The sequence below is a fragment of the Schistocerca gregaria genome, chromosome 4 (assembly GCF_023897955.1).
Source record: "Schistocerca gregaria isolate iqSchGreg1 chromosome 4, iqSchGreg1.2, whole genome shotgun sequence".
NCBI lineage: Eukaryota > Metazoa > Arthropoda > Insecta > Orthoptera > Acrididae > Schistocerca > Schistocerca gregaria.
The window spans coordinates 161,161,213-161,182,012 of NC_064923.1; the positions used below are offsets into that span (position 1 = coordinate 161,161,213).

The 20,800-nt window shown below is 40.4% G+C and overlaps 1 protein-coding gene across 4 annotated transcripts in view; it reads left to right on the top strand.

The window, feature by feature from the left end:
* Positions 1-20,800, top strand: part of LOC126365920 (uncharacterized) — a 179,193-nt gene that overhangs the window by 3,523 nt on the left and 154,870 nt on the right. For all 4 annotated transcript variants that reach the window (XM_050008667.1, XM_050008668.1, XM_050008670.1 and 1 more), the window contains exons 4-5: positions 1,565-1,677; positions 1,961-2,146. In XM_050008667.1, coding sequence (XP_049864624.1) covers positions 1,565-1,677; positions 1,961-2,146 — 299 coding nt within the window. The remainder of the gene's footprint in view (positions 1-1,564; positions 1,678-1,960; positions 2,147-20,800) is intronic.

The window sequence follows — 20,800 nt, forward strand, 5'->3', positions numbered from 1 at the left end:
CCCAACCATTGCTTCCCTTTCATGTCCCACAGCTCTTATGACTGCCATCTGGTTTCTGTACAAATTGTAAATAGCATTTTGCTCCCTGTATTTTACCCCTGCCACATTCAGAATTTGAAAGAGAGTGTTCCAGTCAAGATTGTTAAAAGCTTTCTGTAAGTCTACAAATGCTAGAAACATAGGTTTGCCTTTCCTTAATCTATTTTCCAAGATAAGTCGTAGGGTCAGTATTGCCTCACGTGTTCCAACATTTCTACGGAATCCAAACTGATCTTCTCCGAGGTCAGCTTGTACCAATTTTATCCAACAATTTCATTTTTAGAACAAAAGTGAAAAACCATGTACTCTTTCTTTGGACTATGTCCATTATTTTATACAACAAATGTACTCCTTCTTGAACCAGTGTGATTTCGTATAAACATGAAAAACAATCATTTTCACAGCATCGAGCATATCAAACAAATGCTGCATTTTTACATTTGCCACTGTACCGTTATAATATGAATCCAATGGAACTGATCTGGAGCCAAGTTAAGGGATTTGTCGAGAGAAATAACAAGACTGTTAAACCTGCCAGACATTAGAACTAATACATGTAGTTTTTTCACTTGTCACTGCCTAATGCTGGTGGAATATGGAATGACATGTTATAAAAGAAGGGGATAAAATGTGGCACTTGGGTGGCTTCCTGGATTCTGTTGTTGATCAACTCATTATTGATGCAGCAGATGACAGTTCTAGAACTGAAATGTATATCTTGGATTCAGATAAGGAATGAGCTAAGAGATTACCAGGCAACTTACTGTAATTAATACCTTCTGTGGCGCCAGTATTCACTAATATGGGGAAATGCCTGCGGTATACTTTTACATCCTACATAGCTCACCCAGAAAAATTACACTGTTTAAGTAAGGAATTTTCATCACTCTTGTTTGCAATGAGACTACAATGTGAGGTGAGAACAACAGCATTTTATGCTTTTTGTCTGGCAACCTAAGAAGCATGCAGTAGTGGTGTTTTGATGAATATTATTTCATTTGTTTTAAAAGTGAAATGATATTCGAAGCTGTATTGTTGCTCTGCTCATCCTTTTTACACCTGAACTCCCCAACTGCTCACATTGCAGGTTAGTGTATCCAGCTGGCTGGCCAGTGCCGTCAAAGTTAAATGCGCTGGTAAAGCTGTTGGCCTGTATTATCACTGACTGTGTGCATGCAACACAGCATGAAATATATCATTATGATTGTAGTTGACTGTACTGGACACAGCTTGGTTATCGCTCCACGTGAAATGAAATCCAATGAGATTCAAGCAAATGCTAAAGAATACGTGGTGTAATGTTTATATCAGGTTTATTCTTATGATAAACTTATGATGGTAGTTCCAGATACTGTTCCTGCAAATGGAAGAAAGTGATATATTTAAGTTGTGCTTGAAGCAGGATTCATAGTGCTAGATATGTTAAAAATATACTTCCACTGCCATTTTGGCAAGACTGTATATGAAACTTACTCCATTTGAATTTGTAGATAAGTCCATGTACAAGTGCAGTTAATTTTTTCAGGAGGGGCTAACAAATATATTCTCCAATTACGGAGATGTACAGAGTGTGTACATTCATGAACCACTCCCTGGTCAGCATGTGACTTGGGCGTTTATAGTTTTCCCTAAACACAGGTATGTTTCACATCTCTGTAGTTCCTTACTATGTGTTACATCTACATAGTATGCATCAGGCCAAAATGTCTTGTAGCTTTGCCATGTAAATGTGGTGATCTACTGGTTGAGAATATATATTCAGCTGTGGTTTTTATAGGAACTAATTTCTTTTGTCGATTTAATTTTTTACAATTAATTTGAATTTGAAGAAAACTTTGTTGTTGGCAGTGCAAAGAATACAACCATGATCAACGTAACATTGTGACTGTTTAGAAACTAAATTTCATGCTGTGTTCTCTAGCCAAGCTGAAAGAGCCATCAGAGAACTGAACAATAAAAAACCATTGAATTTAAAAGTGCAGTTTGCACTGTCGGATGGTGAAAAGCAACGAATCCGTTCAGCAACGGAAAAGGCTGCTATTTGGGGAACGGTATCTGAATCTTTGGCAGAATCCGATGATTTTGCAATGGAATTGCCATGTAGAAGGTATGTATTTTAAATTAATTTAAGTTGACGAATCCTTTTCATCCAAATATTTCCCAGGAATTTAGAAGTGTTTCCTAAGTTGAAATTATAAATTTCTCTGAACCAATTTTTATTAAACGAATTGCTTATTAATGATCATGCAAAGTTCAGCTAGGTGTGAAAATTACAAATTTGGAAGGCTTATAAAACTTCATTTACACTGAGAAAACCTAAGACTAGATATACAGTCTGCGTTATTTTATCATATGGGCATTTTAAAATTTGTCTAAAAGTACGTACAGACGAATACACATATCAGGAATAGAAACTTGAGGCATTGGTAACACTTTTATATACTGGTAAATGGGTTACTTGTAATTCTTTAATATTGTCAGCTGGTCAATATAGAAAGTGCTATTGTAAGGCTTTGACATTGTAAATAAAATTTGTCTGGTCAAAACTGCTATTATAAAGCAACCATACTTCAACATGATAGAGGAAGTTTCTGCAATTTGTACTTCGACGTGGATGCAAAACATGTTACATTATTTCTTTCTTAGTGACTGATTTTAGGTTATAAGTACTACCGAGCAGTAGATGGGCCATAAAATGAATTCCATAGCTATTTCTGAAGCCAGAGCAGTCTTTTCCAGCCATTCCAGACAAGTAGCCATGCTGTGGTTTTTGTGTGATGTCTCACTATCAGTTGTTATAAGGTTATGAGAGATATTTTTAAAACTTTAAATTTATGTGGTCGGCTTTCTCAAATTCATTCTTATATTCTGAGAAGATCCCACATTTCTGGTGAGGAAAATTATTGTTACAAGAATTCAAGGCTAAACTTCACAAAGTATCATCTGTGCGCTATGCTAATTTGAGGTAGATAGCAAATGTCGTATCAAGTAAATGTCTGTAATGCGTCTCAATGTTAGTTGGAGCCACCCAGTTGAAGAATAGTATGTTTTAGCCATATGCAACTGTTAACAAGTTACCTTTCTATGCTGTTAGCATATAAATAACTCACATTGTGTGGATGACCCTTCCTCATGGCCTACTTTTGTCACATGCATGCATTTGTGGTAATGAAGCAGAAAGTGAAAGCAGGTCAGTCCACCCAAAGTGAGTAATTCATATCAGTCTGTCACTATTATCAAGATTAACATTTCAGACAAAATTGTTAACAACATACCATGAAAGTTCTACAGTCCTATGTGTATCATGTATCAGTAGGAAAATAGCCTCTGTGTGTGTGTGTGTGTGTGCGCGCGCCCCCGCTCTTCAGTCTGTTCATTGTGCATGTCTGCATCTCAATATCTCCACTATATAGTGAGCTGTAACCTATCCTTTTCATGATATTTTAGATTGTTTTTATTTTAAACTCTGTGATAGACCGGAAAATGTGGCATCTGCTTTTGGCAGAGTGCAAATTTAATTTTTGTTTCATTTTTAAATGATTAGATACACAAATTTTAAAGGGTTGTCATTCTACATATGTGAAGACAAAGCCTTGGTGCTTTGAAATTGACTTTTACTGGAAGGGTTGCTGCAGAAACTTCAACAGTTTTTTTTCCAATATGACACTTATCTTCTTCTTTTAGCTGTTTTTACACTTTAAACAAATGATTGTTCTGCTAAGAAGCAGCAACATTTTATCGCCGTTGAACTGATTTAAAAAGTTTCTCAACATTTTCTTTTCCTGCCTGATTCGATAATTACAAAATATATAGAATATTAATTTCGTACTTTTGTGGGGCATTCATACCCATGTGTCCCATACTTCCCAGTGCTACACTTAGAACTGTCAAGGTACTTGGAGTAGACTTAGAACTGAAAATAACTCTACTCTCTTGTTTTCTTTTCCATTATTCAATGTATTATCCTTGTCAGCAACATGGATGCACAAGATGTTAGGCTGGTTGTGGAATAATTCTCGCATTTATCTGATATTAATGTTATAGGAATTGTGAGGGTGATACTTCTCTGAAAGTACGAGAACACCGCACCAACTTTTAAAGTCATTTGATTGCAAGTACCCATGATGACGATGATAGAAATACTGTAGGTCATTTGACTGCAAGCCTCCCAAGGATCTGTCAAACACTGACTACAATACTGTCTCTACATCTACATACATACATACATACATACTCATCAAGCCAGCTTGAGTTGTGTGCCAGAGGGTACCGTGTTACACCAGTAGTAACTTTCTTTCCTGTTCCATGTGGTAGGAGAACCAGGGAAGTGACTGTTTGTGTCTCCTAATTTCTCATATCTGTTTGGTCCTTAGATGAAATGTGTGCTGCTGGCAGTAGAATTGTTCTGCAGTCAGCTAAAAATTCTACTTCTCTAAATTTTCTCAGTGGTGTTCATCAAAAAGAATGTTACCTTCTGTTACGGGTTTCCAAAATTTGAGTTCCTGATCCATCCGTCTTATTTGTGTGTTGTTTGAACTAGCAGCTTACTTGTGAATTGTTTGGTCTTATTTTAATCCAACCTGGTGTAGATCCCGAACACTCGAACAGTACCATATTTACTCGAATCTAGCCGCACCTGAAACTTGACTCGAAATTCAAGGGGAGAGAGAAGTTTTAGGCCGCAGCTCCAAATCGAAACAAAGTTGGTCCATTGTAATATGACACACATTTTAGGTCGAATGAATTAAGATACAGCTACAGTAGTTTGGTTCGAGTCGAAGCTTAACAGCTAAGCTTTACCAGGTAGCCATTGCTGTGTGTCAGTTGCTCCATCCGTATTTATATGGGTACCCTTCCTTTTCCACGTGCTTCGTCTGGTTTGAATTGATGCTTAATTTTCTTTGATCTGATAAGTGCCGTTCTCTTTGTTATAGGTGTTTACGTCGCTCTAAGCTCAAAATGCATTATTGTACTGTCATGCATTGTTTGTCGCATTCTGATAATGTGTGTTTACGATCTGTCGCTGCTCGCGCCATGGCTTGCTTTTGTTCGCGCTACCGCCGCTTACAATATCAAAAGAGAGGAATTGTCTCATAAGCAAAACAATGGCAAGAGACTGCTATTTGTTGTTACTTACACTGCTGCTTCCTTTGATAATGATCAACAAGAACCAAATAATAGACTCCGTATGATTGAAGATGTTCTGAACGAGAGTTTAGCGAAAATATTTCTCCATTTGAAAATCTTTGCAGATGCCTCTTTAGTACATTACATTCTGCACAGAAATTAGGCATCGAATATAAACATGACATGATATGTATATTCTTCCTCCTTTGCTGTTGTCTCTCTAGTTTTGTAGTTTATTAAGCAGACAGAATTTAAATGAGATAGCAGCAAATACGAAAGAATACATGGCAAAATGTTTATATTTGTATTATTCTTGTGGTAAGAGAATACTGATGTGATTCACAATTCATAAAAGTTCCTATTAGCAACCATCTCTTCTCACAGGCAGGAAAAAATTCAGAAAGTAGAGTTGCCAGTCAGACTTACGTAGTACATTGAAACGCTGCAACATTCGAAGATGAACAATACAGAATTTGTATTTACTTCGATGGATAATGTATGAAAATGCAGTGGTCGAAACTCGGGGTGGAGGGAAAAAAAGCTCGTCTTCCACTTCTTTTTAAATTTTTTTATTTTTATTTATTTATTTACTGACGCAGAGGTATTGGCGCCAGTATTTATCTTTTTGCCTGCAAAGCATGCCTGTGTAGCGCTACATATATTTGGCAACAGAAGTTAGTTTTGGTGGCACCTACCAACATGTTTCAGAACTTTCGCTTACTTTGCACTCGAAGCTAAGCTGCAGGCGGTCTTTTAGATTACAAAAACCGGAAAAAAATGTGTGGCTTAGATTCAAGTAAATACGGTACTCAAAAATGGGTGACACTGGTGTTGTATATACAGTCTCCTTTACAGATAAATTACACTGCTAAAATCCTCCAAATAAACTGAATTAGACCATTCACCTTCCTTACTAGAATCCTTAAATGCTCATTCCATTTCGTATTACGTTGCAACGTCATGTCCTGATATTTAATCAGCATGTGTGTGTTGATCAGCACACTACTAATGCTTTATTCGGAAGTTAAGAGATTGTTTTTCTACTCATAAGCATTACCTTGAAATTTTTTTCACACCCACTAGAAATTCTCTGTCATCTTGTATCCTCCTATGTCACTTGACGGTGACACCTTCCCAAACACCACAGCATCACCAGCAAACAACTACAGACTGCTGCTGACCCAGTCCACCAGACCAAATAAGTGTATATAGAAAATAAGTGGCCCTATCACGCTTTTCCTAGGGCACTTCTGATGAGACCCTTGTCTATGATGAACACTCACCATTGAGGACAATGTACTAGATTCCTTTATTTGAAGTCTTTGAGCTACTAATGTAAGTGGGAATGTATTCTTGGGGCACTATCTCAAATGCTTTTCAGAAATCTAGAAATATGGAATCTGCCGCTTGCTCTTCACCTATTGTTTGCAGGATGTCATGTAAAAAAAAAAGAGGCAAGCATAGTGTGGCACAAGCGATTCTTTCTCAAATTGTGCTGATTTGTTGACAGAAGCTATTCCGTCTCAAGGAAATTTGCCCCCAGAGGCTCAGCATTTGGTTGCAGGGTATGGGCTTGCCTACTCCAGGTTCCTGAGCTTGGGGCTGGGTGCCATCAGTCCTCTGTTACCGTAAGCACTGGGCTTCACCGTGTGGTGCAGCGGTGAAATGTTGTGTATTTTGGAGAACGGGGGGCATTGGCTTCACCACCTGGACTGCGGGCAGGTGCACCTCTATAAAAAGCCCATCAACCTCAAGTTGTGCTGTGTGCTGATGAGGTGAATGGCTGTTGAAATAAAACAGTATGTAGCCAGCAACCTTTGGGGCACCTTTGAGGTCGTCTCCCCTTTCTATATGCAAAAGGGATTGAAGGTATTGTTGGGTCCCTAAAGTGTCAAACGACTTCCTAATGGAACACTTCTAGTGGAAACTGCTAATTCAGACCAAGTATTGAAGCTTCTAGGATGCAAGGCCTTAAATAACTACCCAGTTGAGACTGAACTTCATAACACTCTTGATTTTAGCAAGGGAGTGATTACCTGCTTATATAGTGGAGGACTGGAAAATATCAGTGTCACAGAAGTGCAGAGCTAACTAAGGAGAGTCAACGGCAAATTGTAAAAATCTAAAACTCCAGAATTACCTGAACATATCCTTGGAGGCTATATACATCTTCAGGTTTACTTGTTTGTTCCTCATCCAGTGCAACGCTTCCAAAGTCAAAGATTTGGCCAAACTTTATGGGAGGATTACGTGTGGCCATTGCAGAGGCTCAGCTTACGAATCGGGCAATTCTTGTATTCATCCTTCGAAACGTGTAAACTGCTCTGGGGATAACCCAGTGTGTAGCAGAAAGTGTGAGGTTCGTGAGAAAAGGAAAATTCAAGAGACCCATGAAGCTAAAAAAGAACTTTCAAAGCTATGTAACCTCTGATTTTTGCTGTTTCTTTTGCATCAGCCTTTAAGATGCCAATCACCCAGTGTGATGCTTCCACATTAACTCAGATCACAGATTAAAGTAAGAGCACCTGCACTTGTTGGTGTACCGGAGGGAGAAACACTACACTTGAAACAGAAGTCATTCGGAAGCTGTTGGCAATGGGCTTACCACCAAAGCAAAATACCACTGCCCACCATCAGAAGCCTACTAAGCCATCCGGTAAATCCAAGCAACCAACTCCTACCATTAGTAAATAAAAATGTCCTTTGAAAAGTAGTTCCAAGTCGAAGAAAGTGGTAGTTAAACCATCGGATTGGCAAGCTCTCTCCCTCTATGATGGGGACTATGCTCTTGAAGATATGGACTTCAAAATTGGTGGAACTGGAGCGCCGGGAACAGGCAAACGTTCCCCCTGACCTCTCCTGTAAATCACCATCTCCAAGGGAGAAAGAAAAGAACGAAAATCACTAAACAATGGCTCCCACAGGGACTTCTGTGTTGCAGTGGAATTTAAATGGGTGTCACTCACATTTGGAAGAATTAGCTCCTGGCCCAGGAGTAACTGTTCAGAGCTCCATTCTAAGAATATCGGCCTTTTGAATGTGGGTCAGATATCACACTCTTCCACAGCTACAGAGTTTTTTCAGCCATTGACTTTTGTTCTTGTTCCCCAGCTATTGCAGACGGAGTTCAGTGGGAAGTAGCTACAGATTTACGCTCTAGTAACCACTTCACAGTGTGGATCCCTGTGCCACCTAGGACGGTGCCTTGACAGGAGACCACAAAGGTGGAGGATACAAAAGGCAAATTGGTTGCAGTACAGTAGAGAGGATGTTTTTGAACAAAAGAATTGTGGACAGGAGACAGTGGCTCACATCACTTGTGAGATCCCCTGGTCTAGTAACCACCTCAGACGACAGCCTATATAATGGTGGAATGATGACTGTAGTCTGGCATTCAGGGCCAGATGAACAGCTCTCGGAACTTCAAACACCATCCAAATATAGAAAATCTCCATGGCTTCAGATCTGCGAGAGCACACGCAAGGTGAAAAAAGAACTGAAAAGAGCTTCCTGGAAGCAATTAAAGACATCCATTAATTGGACCACTTCCACTGTGAAAGTTTTGGACTCAATAAGGCGGATTTCAGGCAACGGCAGTACACATCCCCTTGTGATCTTGTCAAATAATGAGGTCTTGGTGGACACACCAGAAAACATGGCTCAGATTTTAGATGAACACTTTTTAACTGTCATTACTTCATACAGACAGGCTCCTGCTTTTCAGGTGTTCTGTAGGGCAGCAAATGCGAGGAAGCTCAATTTCATATCACATAATGAGGAAGTCTACAGTGTTTCATTCTCCATCTGGGAATCGGAATCAGCTTTGTATGCAGCCAGAGACACTGCTTCAGAACCGGTTGAGATCTGTTAATGCTTAGTCATCTGTGCCCTGAAGTGAAAGGACAGCTCCTCTTGTTTCATTCAGATCTGATTTGCTGGACAGTACCCCATGACTTGGAAGGAGGCAATATTAATTCATTATGGAAACCAGGCAAGGACACTAGTGCCTCTAACAGTTACCAGAGCGTGGCCCTTACCAGTTGTATGGGTAAGGCTCTTGAACGCATGGTCAACCACTGCCTCGTCTGGCTGCTCGAATCCTGATGTCACCTGAGCCGTTCCCAGTGCAGTTTCAGGTGTTACCGTTCCACCCTTGACAACTTAATTCTAATGGAGACGGCAATACAGGAGTCCTCCTTATGCTGAAACCATTTGGTTCATGTGTTTTTGACATTGAAAAAGCAAATGACACTACATTGAGGTACACCCTTTGCCAACTTCATGAAGGGGGACTATGTGCACCCCTGCCACTTCTTATCCAGTCCTTTCTTGAGGACCAGCCTTGTCTGACTGCTATTTTCAAAAAATAGGGTCCCCCAAGGCAGTGTCTTCAGTGCCACATTGTTTGCCATTGTTACCAATGGCAATTCCTGTGCAGTTAGGAGCCCTGTCAAATGCAATCCTATTTGTTTGTAATCTTCCTCTCTTCCTCTGATGTTATGATAATGCGGCAGCTACAGCTGGTCATTAAGAGGCTGCAAAGTTGGGCCAGAACAACTGGTTTTCGGTTCTCACCAGAGAAAACTGTGTCAATTTTAACTATGCTCATCAAAGTTTTAACCAACCAGTGCCGACAATGGGGGACAATATTTTCTGTTTTCAAAAAACTATGTGGTTTTTGGGCTTATTATTTAACTAAAAATTAACTTGGCTCCCACATCTATGAACAAAGGGTTTCCAGTCATTGAATATTTTGAAATGCCATAGTGAAAAGACGAGAAACTGACAGGTCCCACTTCTTGCAGTTTTATTGGGCGTTCGTTCGATAACGTTTAGACTATGGCAGCATGGTCTATGGATTTTCTCGTACTTCCTACCTCATGATGTTAGATGCTGTCCACCATGAGGGTATTATGATAGCAACTGAAGCCTTTCAGAGCAGCCCTGTAGGAGTCTGCGTGCAGAGGCTGCTGAACCACCACTCTGGATTCAGTGATGTATCCTTCTGGCTTGACAGGCACTGAAAATCTCAGTATCACCTCAGTCATTGGCATTTAGTGCAGTGGTCCAACTGACCTTTGAAAGGCTGTTCAGAAATTGGCCCCATGTGACCCAGCCATGTGAGATATGCACTACAGAATGTCTCAAGGATCTGGATCTATCAGACCTCCAAATACACAGCCAGGGATGGAACGCCTTGCCACCTTGGTATGTTCAGAGGCCTAAAGTGATTATAAGCTTGACATGGTACAAGAAAACTTTACTGCATATATGTTTTTACAACTTTTTTTTCATTTTAAATATGTACTGTTTTATTATTGTTTGTACAGATGGATCCCACCAAGAGAATGTCCTCAGTTGTTCTGCTGTTTCCCTGATAGAGTTTTTAAAGTGTGTTTTCTGCAGCATTTGGCTGTGGAATTAAATGGTATTCTGGTGGCACTGGAGAGGATTTGTGCACAATCTCACATTTCTAAATAGTTAAATGCAATCTTTGCATCACGTTGAAGTCTTGTCTTACCTGGCTGAATATTTGTGCAGCCTTTTTGATATCATTACAAGTAACTGCTTTAAATGGGGTTACTACTAATATTATCTATATGATCATTAATATACGACATAAACAGCTTTGAGTCCCAACACACTTCCCTGGGGGACACCTAAAGTTAGAAACATCATTTGTCAATAATTCTTCTTTGAGGATGTCATGCCGTCTCTTTACAATTTTTAGTTTCTGTCTCCTACATGAGTGTCTGGGCACTAACTTCAGTGTTATTGACAGCTTTTATATATGACAAAACATTTTATTGGTTTTGTGAGAGCTCTTTCAATAAGATGTTTGCATTTTTGACACAGGTTTTATTTTAGCCATTTTCTACCTTTTTTCAAATGCTTGGTTTTACTTCCATTATACAGTTGTTGCTGACACTGAAGTGTTATTACTCAGTGGATGAAGTCGTGCAGGACAAACTTGAAAATTTGAGCTGGCTACAGTGTGTTACATATTCCAAGAAATATTGTAATAGTGTTGTTATTTATTGTAGTGCTATTATTTATTAATGTAAGAATCATTGTAACTGTGTTGTAGATGTTTGACCTGACCCCTGTTTGCAAACCAAATGGATTGCAAATGTACATCATGAGATGAATGAAATGCAATTCACATTTTTTTGGAGGTTTCTTTGTAGAGACTTTCTACCATGGTGGGTCCTTATTGCCATGAACTTTTGTATTAGATGCAAATGTATCCAGCACTTGGTAACTACTCTTCTAAACTTCAGTCACAGTTCCTGTGTATTCTCCTGCCTACAGCTGTGTGTTCAAAAGTTTCTTATTGAGGTACAACACAATTGCATCTTCATGTGGAACATGTAAATCTTTCCTTCTCATTCAATATGGTAAGTCTGCCTTGACCTGCAGTTCTGGGTCACCTTCCCAAAAATCTACCCCTTCTCCTATACCTCTCCAGTCCTTTTGTTTCACCCTTCTTTCTTCCCCTTCAACCCTTCTGCCCGAAGGAGCCGCTGGCTCCAAAAGCTTGCCAATCCCAACAGTCTTCTATGTGTGTGTTCTGGCACCACTTGGTGAGTAGACTTTTTATCTATCTAACTCAATAATTTTATCAATAATTGTTTTCATTGTTATATTTCCAATTATTTCAGTTGATCTTTGTGCCCTGTTAATCATTGTAGCTACAATGCATAGTGGTCACTAATACCAATTTACGTGGACATTCTGAAAAGAGCTATGTTCATTTGTTGTCATTAAATCCAATATATTTCTGCCATGAATGGGCTTCAGAAGTATCTGTTCTATGTGGTTTCCACAGCATTTAGTATTCTTTTGCTGTGTGTATTGTTATGCACACCACATACAGAAGTATAGTTACCACTATTTATGCCCAACCTTGATATGAAATCGTGCCCAGACAATCACACATTGAACTTTAATTTCTGTCTTTCAGTTTCGCATCTAGTTAGACAGATGCATCACACTTATTTCCCATTAGTTTAGCCTTTTGACATACAGTTTGATTCAAATGTCACTGGTAATAATTTTTGGTTTCAACCAGCTTTATGTACATGGTATTATGTGAGCTTCAGTGCACTTTGCTGCTAATGCTTTGGCACTTGAGCACCAAAATTTTAATAGTCTTGTGTATCTTTTCTTTGTATCATAAAGTAATACATCACAGTCTCATAAAGTTATCATCATCTGGGCCTAGTTGTCAGCCCATTGTGAAAGTCCAGGAGGTGCAGCCTAGTTTGCCAGAGAATCTTCAAAGTCTCCAGTACAAGCCTTCGACTTAATGCAGAACCAGAGGACCACCATCAGTTACGGGGTCAGTGCTGCAAGTATTAATTTTTGTTGAAATTTTGTGAACGAAGCTTGAGCTTGTAGCCTAGATGACAGGCGTCATGTGTTTCATTGCATGCCACAATCTGCAGTCGGTTGCACCATGTTCCCTCAGTAGTGCATCTTACAGTTGTTGAATGTGGCCTACAACTATGAACTAAATGCACAAACAGATCCTCCTCATCCCTTGGTGCCATTTCTGCAATGGGTGCTATTACTTGCTATTTGTTCGAACAGCCAATATTCAACAGAACCTTTTACTTTGTCATTTGCTTCCCCATGACATGTCAGCGGGTCTCCCAACAGCCAGTGTATCTCAGTGGCTCATTTTCAGTGGAAGATAATGCCTCAAACTTCTTGTTTAGGGGTGGATATACACCCTCGCTTCTCCCTGATTTCACCTCTTACGTATGCTTCTCACAGTTAAGTGGATGAGTGGTGATATGTCGTCTACTTCTGGTAGAGAAGACAGTATCTGCAGGAGAGGACATTCCTTGAGGTACCTTTGATGTCTGCTCGTTAGCCCTCCCAACACATCCATTCACAGCAGCTTCCATTGTGCGATATGTCGGGAAGACTTGCAGTTGTGTATTGGTGACATCCAGCTCGTCCTGTAATTGATAACAGCATTCACAGTGGAGCATCATTGTGGCTGATGCATTGTTTTATGAGACTGTAAGCAAATAACTTTCATCTACACTTGCTGATCCTCTCTTAATGTCTGAAATTGGTAAGCCACAGAGGTTGCAAATTCAACAGACCCTTGTTACGACTTGAGACAAACTAGTGATAAAGTTTTTTGATTCCTTGAAGCTGTCTGGAACACTCTGCACGCACGCGCGCACACACACACACACACACACACACACACACACACACACACACACACACAAAGATATTTTTGATACATGCAGACAATATATACTCCCATTGAAAAGGACAACTAAAGTATGACAGTATGATAGTTATACTATATTGCAAAGCCAGATTTCCTACAAAATACATTTTCCCTGACACATGTAACATTAATTCATGTCTTGATTTTTATAGCTCATGTTCATTTTCTTCTAAAATTGTGTCATCTGCCTACAAAAGGATATTAACTTACTTATTTCTATTAATCCGTATACCCAAAATTACTCCCTGTTTCCAGTTTTTAATAAAATCATTTACGCATGTGTTAAACCAGGTGACATGCTGCAGCTTTGTTTGTATCATTAATTGCTTGTGATTTCTTCAGTTCTGTAATTACCAACATAGGTTATTTTTTGTGGTCATGTATAAGCTATTCATGACTTCCGTAAGATGTCTAGGATATCGATCTTCAATCACTACTGCCATAGTTTCTTTCTGTTCACACTGTTAAAAGCCTTTTCAATGTCAATAAAAAATGTATGTCTCTCAAAGATTAATTCTTGTCGTTTCTGTAAAGTTCTTTTTGTGGTAAATACATTATGACTGCATGAATGGCCTTCCTGGAATTCACGTTGTTCTTCTGATAGGAGAGTCGCTGTTAAGATTTTTAGACAATTGATTATTTTTGAAAATGTTTTGAAGACTGAGCGTAGGATGCTAATTCTTCTTAAAACTTGGCCTAAAAATTGCAAATATAATCAATAATAGTAGAACTGATGCTATAGCATGAAATAAATGTTTGCAGCAATCAACACAATAAGTACACAGTACCACAAAACTACTACAAATTTTGGCAAATAAAGTTTAAATTGTATGTAAATTCTTAGGATATAGGATATCAGAGTGAATTTGAGATGTGTGATGTAACTTCGAAAACATAGTAAATTTTTAAGCTCTAAATTTTTTAATCAGTGACCTCTGATACCACAATAGGTATCAATTATCTTCATTGCCGCACAGAACTGTATAGTTACAAGTATCTAGAATGTCTTCAGAATGGTGGTAATCTAGTGCACATTTTAAGTTGCATGTTATGACCTACAATATTTCCAATATGTCTGAAGAGGGCCAAAGTACTCTTGTCATTACCAGGAAAGTACAACAGCCAACCTATATGCTATTCGATGCTTCTTTATTTTGCCAGCAATTAAAAGAATTACTTCGAAACAGATTATAAAATAAATAAAATGTAATAATAAGAGAGAAGGAAAGGTGGTACTCTCATCATAAGGTGGAGACGCTGAGTCGCGATGGGCACAATAAAAAGATTCACACAATCATAGCTTTGGGCCATTAAGGCCTTTGTCAGCAGTAGACACCCACACACATAAGCAAGCGCAACTTGCACTCACGTCTGTAGTCTCAGAGAGCTGAAACTGCACTGCGAGCAGCAGCACCAGCGCATGATGAGAGTGGCAACTGGTGGGGGTAAGGAGGAGGCTGGGGTGGGGAAGAATAGTATGGTGGGAGTGGCAGACAGTGAAGTGTTGCAGTTTAGATGGAGGGCATGAGAGATGGTGCGGAGGGGAAGGGGGTAAGTAGCAGAAAGGAGAGAAATAAAAATAAATTCAAAGACTGGGTGTGGCAGTGAAATGATGGCTGTGTAGTGCTGGAATGGGAACAGGGAGGGGGCTGGATGGGTGAGGACAGTGACTAACAAAGGTTGAGGCCATGAGGGTTAAGGGAACATAAGATGTATTGCAGGGAAAGCTCCCACCTGCGCAATTCAGAAAAGCTGGTGTTGGTGGGAAGGATCCATATGGCACAGGCTGTGAAGCAGTCCTTGAGATGAGAGGTATCATGTTTGGGAGCATGTACAGCTACAGGGTGGTCCAATTTTTTTTTGCCACAGCTTGTTGGTGGCCATTCGTGTGGACAGACAGCTTATTGGTTGTCATGCCTACATAGAATGCAGCACAGTGGTTGCAGCTTAGCTTGTAAATCACATGACTGGTTTCACAGGTAGTCCTGCCTTTGACAGGGTAGGTGATGTTAGTGTCCGGACTGGAGTAGGTGGTGGTAGGAGGATGTATGGGACAGGTCTTGCATCTAGGTCTATTACAGGGGTATGAGCCTTGAGGTAAGCGATTGGGAGCAGGGGTTGTGTATATTGTGTAGGTTCGGTGTACTGTGGAATACAACAGAAGGAGGGGTGAGAAGGATAGTGGGTAGGACATTTCTCATTTCAGGGCACGGCGAGAAGTAATGGAAACCCTTGTAATTCAGTTGCTCCGGTCCCGGATGGTACTGAGTTACGAGGGTAATGCTCCTCTGTGGCCAGACTGTGGCATTTTGGGAGGTGGTGGGAGACTGGAAAGATAGGCACGGGAGAGTTGTTATTGTACTATGATGGGAGGATAATTATGGTCTGTGAAGGCTTCAGTGAGACCCGTAGTATATTTAGAGGGGGACTGCTCATCACTGCAGATGGGACGACCACGGGTGGCTAGGCTGTATTTAAGGGACTTCTTGGTATGAAACGGGTGGCAGGTGTCGAAGTGGAGGTATTGCTGGTGTTTAGTATGTTTGATACGGACTGAGGTACTGAGGTGGCGGTCAACATCTATGAAGGTGGCTTGTTGAGTTGAGTAGGACCAGGTGAAGAAAATGGGGGAGAAGTTGTTGAGGTTCTGGAGGAATGTGAATAAGGTGTCCTCACCTTCAATCTAGATAGGAAAGATGTTATCAATGAATGTGAACCTGGTGAGGGGTTTAGGATTCTGGGGTTGTAGGAAGGATTCCTCTAGATGGCCCATGAATAGGTTAGCATAGGATGGTGCCATGCGGGTGCCAATAGCCATACAGTGGATTTGTTTTTACATAGTTTTTCGGATGTAATTCTACTTTCTTACATATTTTTACGCCACCATGGATCCTTGCTCCTTCCATCTGCGTCAATACAGGAAAGTTTCCTTATCCCTAGCCAATCCCAGTCCCACATACTGTTCCTGCATTGTTGCTTGGCTCATGAAATGCCCTCTAAAGGTCTTACCATTAAATTACCCATCTCTGGTTGTCACCTCTCCTTCCACAACGACCTCCATCTGTTCAGATTCCGCCAAATCTTAGCCCTCACCAACACAGTCCTACAAAACCATATCAACCAAGCCCAAACCTCCTTGCAGTACCTTCTCTCTATCTGCAAAATTCTCCTGCTATGTAATCAAAAATTCCTGGAACCCATAACACACATTGACACTCTTGCCCTGCAGGAACTTGAGTAACATGCACAACGCCACCTCAAAAAGCTTTCCATCCTGCTCACTTCCTACTCCCACCTCGGAGTAACACTGTCCACCACTTCTACAACCACCTACTAACCTCCCCCACGCCCCCTCATAGCTGACAAACCCTGTCTCGCAGACCTTCTACACATACACCACCCTCCAAACTCCCTCCCACCACCACACAGAACTCAAAACCTAACAGACTTGCAACTCAGTCATGTACATTTCTTCCAGAAGCCTTAGTCCCACAGAAATATCAGGCCTTTCCCAAGGCCTCACCTTTTGCCCCCACTCCCAAATTCAACCATGCAGGGCTAGTTAAAGACCTTCTCTCTTTCTCGCAGTCCATACAGTGGAAACACTTTTTCACCACCAACCCGACCAATCAGACTCAACCACAGAACAATATTGAATTTTGCCTAACTCAGTTCACTCCTCCATCCAACCATGATCCACCCCCACTACCTCCAGACCACCCTATGTTAGCTTTCCAGAATTTCTTATCCTCGAACCTTGCCCCACCATCATTCCCCCAATCCCTCAACATGCATACTAACCTTAAATCCGCAGAAATAACTGCAGTCCACCATCCAAAAACTGATCCCGACCTTATAATCCTACTTGCAGACAAAGGCTCCTCCACCGTAGCTTTGAACCGCAAGGATTACGTGGCAGAAGGACTCCATCAGCTGTCAGATACTTCCACCTACAAACCATGCCACAGTGATCCAATTCCACCAATCCAGCAGCATCTCCAATCGCTACTCAAATCCTTAGGCCCATCCCAGAACCTACCACTCCCCGCACTCCCTCCTTCTACATGGTTCCTAAAGTCCTTAAACCCAACCACCCAGGATGCCCCATTGTGGCTGGTTACTGTGCCCGCACTGAGAGAATCTCTGCTCTTGTAGACCAACACCTTCAGCCTATTACCCAGAACCTATCCTCTTATATAGAAGATACCAACCATTTCCTCAACCGACTCTCCACAGTTCCTTTCCCTTTACCACATGGTACCCTGCTAGTCACTATTGATGCCACCTCCCTATACACTAACGTTCCTAATGCCCATGGCCTTACTGCTATCGAACACTACCTTTGACGCCCTATGGATTCCAAACCAACCACCTCCTTTCTAGTCGCCATGACCATGTACTCACCCACAGTTATTCTCCCTTGAAGGCATTACCTACAAACAAATCTGTAGTAAAGCTATGGGCACCCGCGTGTCACCATCCAGTGCTAACCTATTCATGGGCCATCTATAGGAATTCTTCCTACAAACCCAGAATCCTAAACCCCTCACCTAGTTCACATTCATTGATGACATCTTTGCTACCTGGATTGAAGGTGAGGACACCTTATTCACATTCCTGCAGAACCTCAACAACTTCTTCCCCATTTGCTTCACCTGGTCCTACTCAACTCAATAAGCCACCTTCCTAGATGTTGACCTCCACCTCAGAGATGGCTACATCAGTACCTCTGTCAATATCAAACATACTAACCACCAGCAATACCTCCACTTCGACAGGTGCCACCTGTTTCATACCAAGAAGTCCCTGCCATACAGCCTAGCCACCTGTGGTCGTCACATCTGCAGTGACGAGCAGTCCCTCTCTAAATATACCGAGTGTCTCACTGAAGCATTCACTGACCGTAATTATCCTCCCATCCTTGTACAAAAACAACTCTCCCATTCCTATCTTTCCAGTCTCCCACCACCTCCCAAAATCCCACAGTCCGGCCACAGAGGAGCATTACCCTCGTAACTCAGTACCATCTGGGACTAGAGCAACTGAATTACATTCTCCGCCACTTCCCTGAAATGAGAAATGTCCTACCCACTATCCTTCCCACCTCTCATACTGTGGTATTCCACCGTCCAACGAACCTACACAATATACTCGACCATCCTTACACAACCCGTGCTCTTTAACTATAGCAGTCTTTTTGAGATTATCCAGTACTGTGCTTCCTCAGTTATGCAGAAAACCAAACACTCGCAAACTATCACTTACATGGTTTTTCTGTATGACACAAAAACATTTGAACAACGCAAACTGAATAAAGGTGTCAACTTGGGCTACAAGTGGCCAAAAGGGGAAACACACTAAATATGGTTTGACAAAGGTGTGAAGACGATTACAACCAACACAGAACTGTGCATGTGCTGTAGACACAGTTTGGAAATGGTTGTGATTGGTGGTGATATCTTTATTTGTAGGAACCTAGTTATTCATATCAGCCACCACGCATAGTAGAGATACAGCACAAATTGTTCTAACTTTTACATGTTTACAGTTTTTAATCTGCTAAGTAGAGCAACCTGGTGTCAAGAAACTTAACCACATGATGTTTGTAAACACTACTTGATGGCCAACGTCGTGCCAGCATTGTTTTACGTCAGCTTTTTTTTCCACAAACATTTTTTCATAAAGGGTGAATCATGGGAAAATTATAAATATGTTGATGCAAAATCAGGTGTGAATTAACATTGTGGTCATAGAAAATTTGACGGGAGTGGTAAATGCTGTAAACAGTGAGAAAATGTTAATTTCAGGAATGTAAAAGTAGGGTTATACTGTATATGGTAACACAGTGGATGGGGAGTGTGGTTTAATCTTATCATGACTCGGATTCATTATGTATAATCTGCTTTCATACCTGAATAGTAATGTTGGTGCAAAAACTGCCAGAAGTTATTTGTTTTAACCCTGACGGTTCCATTGTGTGTGTGTGTGTGTGTGTGTGTGTGTGTGTGTGTGTGGTGTGTGTGTGTGTGTTGTTCCCACTACAATTTATTGTTACATATGAATTGATTTTGCTGTTAAACTTGAACTGTCGGTCACTTTTTATTTGTTTACGACCCATTGCTTTGATTTTATGTATGTGATACAATGACCTCTAGTTAAATTAGTATCAAAACAATAACTGAAGTTCATAGCACTGAAATTTGTTGAAAGTATTGGCATTAATTTGAAAGTTGCATGTAATTGGCAACACTGAGTGAATAATTTATTCATGAATATTCTGATGCATGTTAGTTCAAACAGTTGTCATTGTTGCATGAGGGAATGCTGTCAGATCAAAAATGGTATCTGGTTAGATCCTGTTGTACACAGACATTTCTGTTGGATTGAAATGAGGAGATATTGCTTACCAGCAAATGGGGCCATCACACAAAACACACAAATCTTCTATTTCTCATTTAGATTATGTGGTCACAGCAGCATCATGATGCAGCAGCAAGACATCCATTTGGATGTGACATTTCAGAACTAGTTTGCATAGATACATTTAGCAGAAACGGGAAGAAAATCATAAAGGAAAACATTGAATTGAAAGATAGTCAATCAGGACCCACTCAAAAGCCAATCAAAATTCCAGCTGAAACAATAATACCCTGTTTGATTTTCAGTTTCCCTTTGCGTATTTACATCTACTTCGATAGTATGCAGGTCATAATTAGGTGCCTGGTAGAGGGTTCATAGAACCACCTTCACAATAATATAGGATTATTCCAATCTTGACCAGTGTGTGGGGAAATGAACACTTGCACCTTTCTGTGCGAGTTCTGATTTCCCTTATTTTATTATGACAATTGATAGGTTGGCATCAACAAAATATTTTCGTATTCTGAGGAGAATGATTGATTGAAATTTCATGAGAAGATTCAGCTGCAGTGAAAAACACCATTCTTTTGAATGATATAAATCCCAAATCCTGTATCGGTTCAGTGACACTCTCCACCTTATTTTGTGATGATACAAAGCCTGTTGGTCTTCTTCTAATTTTGCCGATGTACTCCATTAATCCTGTCTGGTAAGAATCCCAGACTGCGTAGCAGTACTCCAAAACAAGACAGACAGACAGACTGACTGTCTTTAGTAGGATCTGCTAAATATTCTAAGTGTTCTGCCAATAAAATGCAGTCTTTGGTTTGTCAACCTGGCAACATTTTGTGTGTTCTTTCCAATTTAAATTGTTCTTAATTGTAATTCCTAGGTATTTAGTTGAATTTACAGCCTGTAGATTTGACTGATTTGTTGTCTAACTGAAGTTTAACGGATTCCTTTTAGCACTCATGTAGGTGACATCACATTTCACATTATTTAGAGTCAATTGCCAATTTT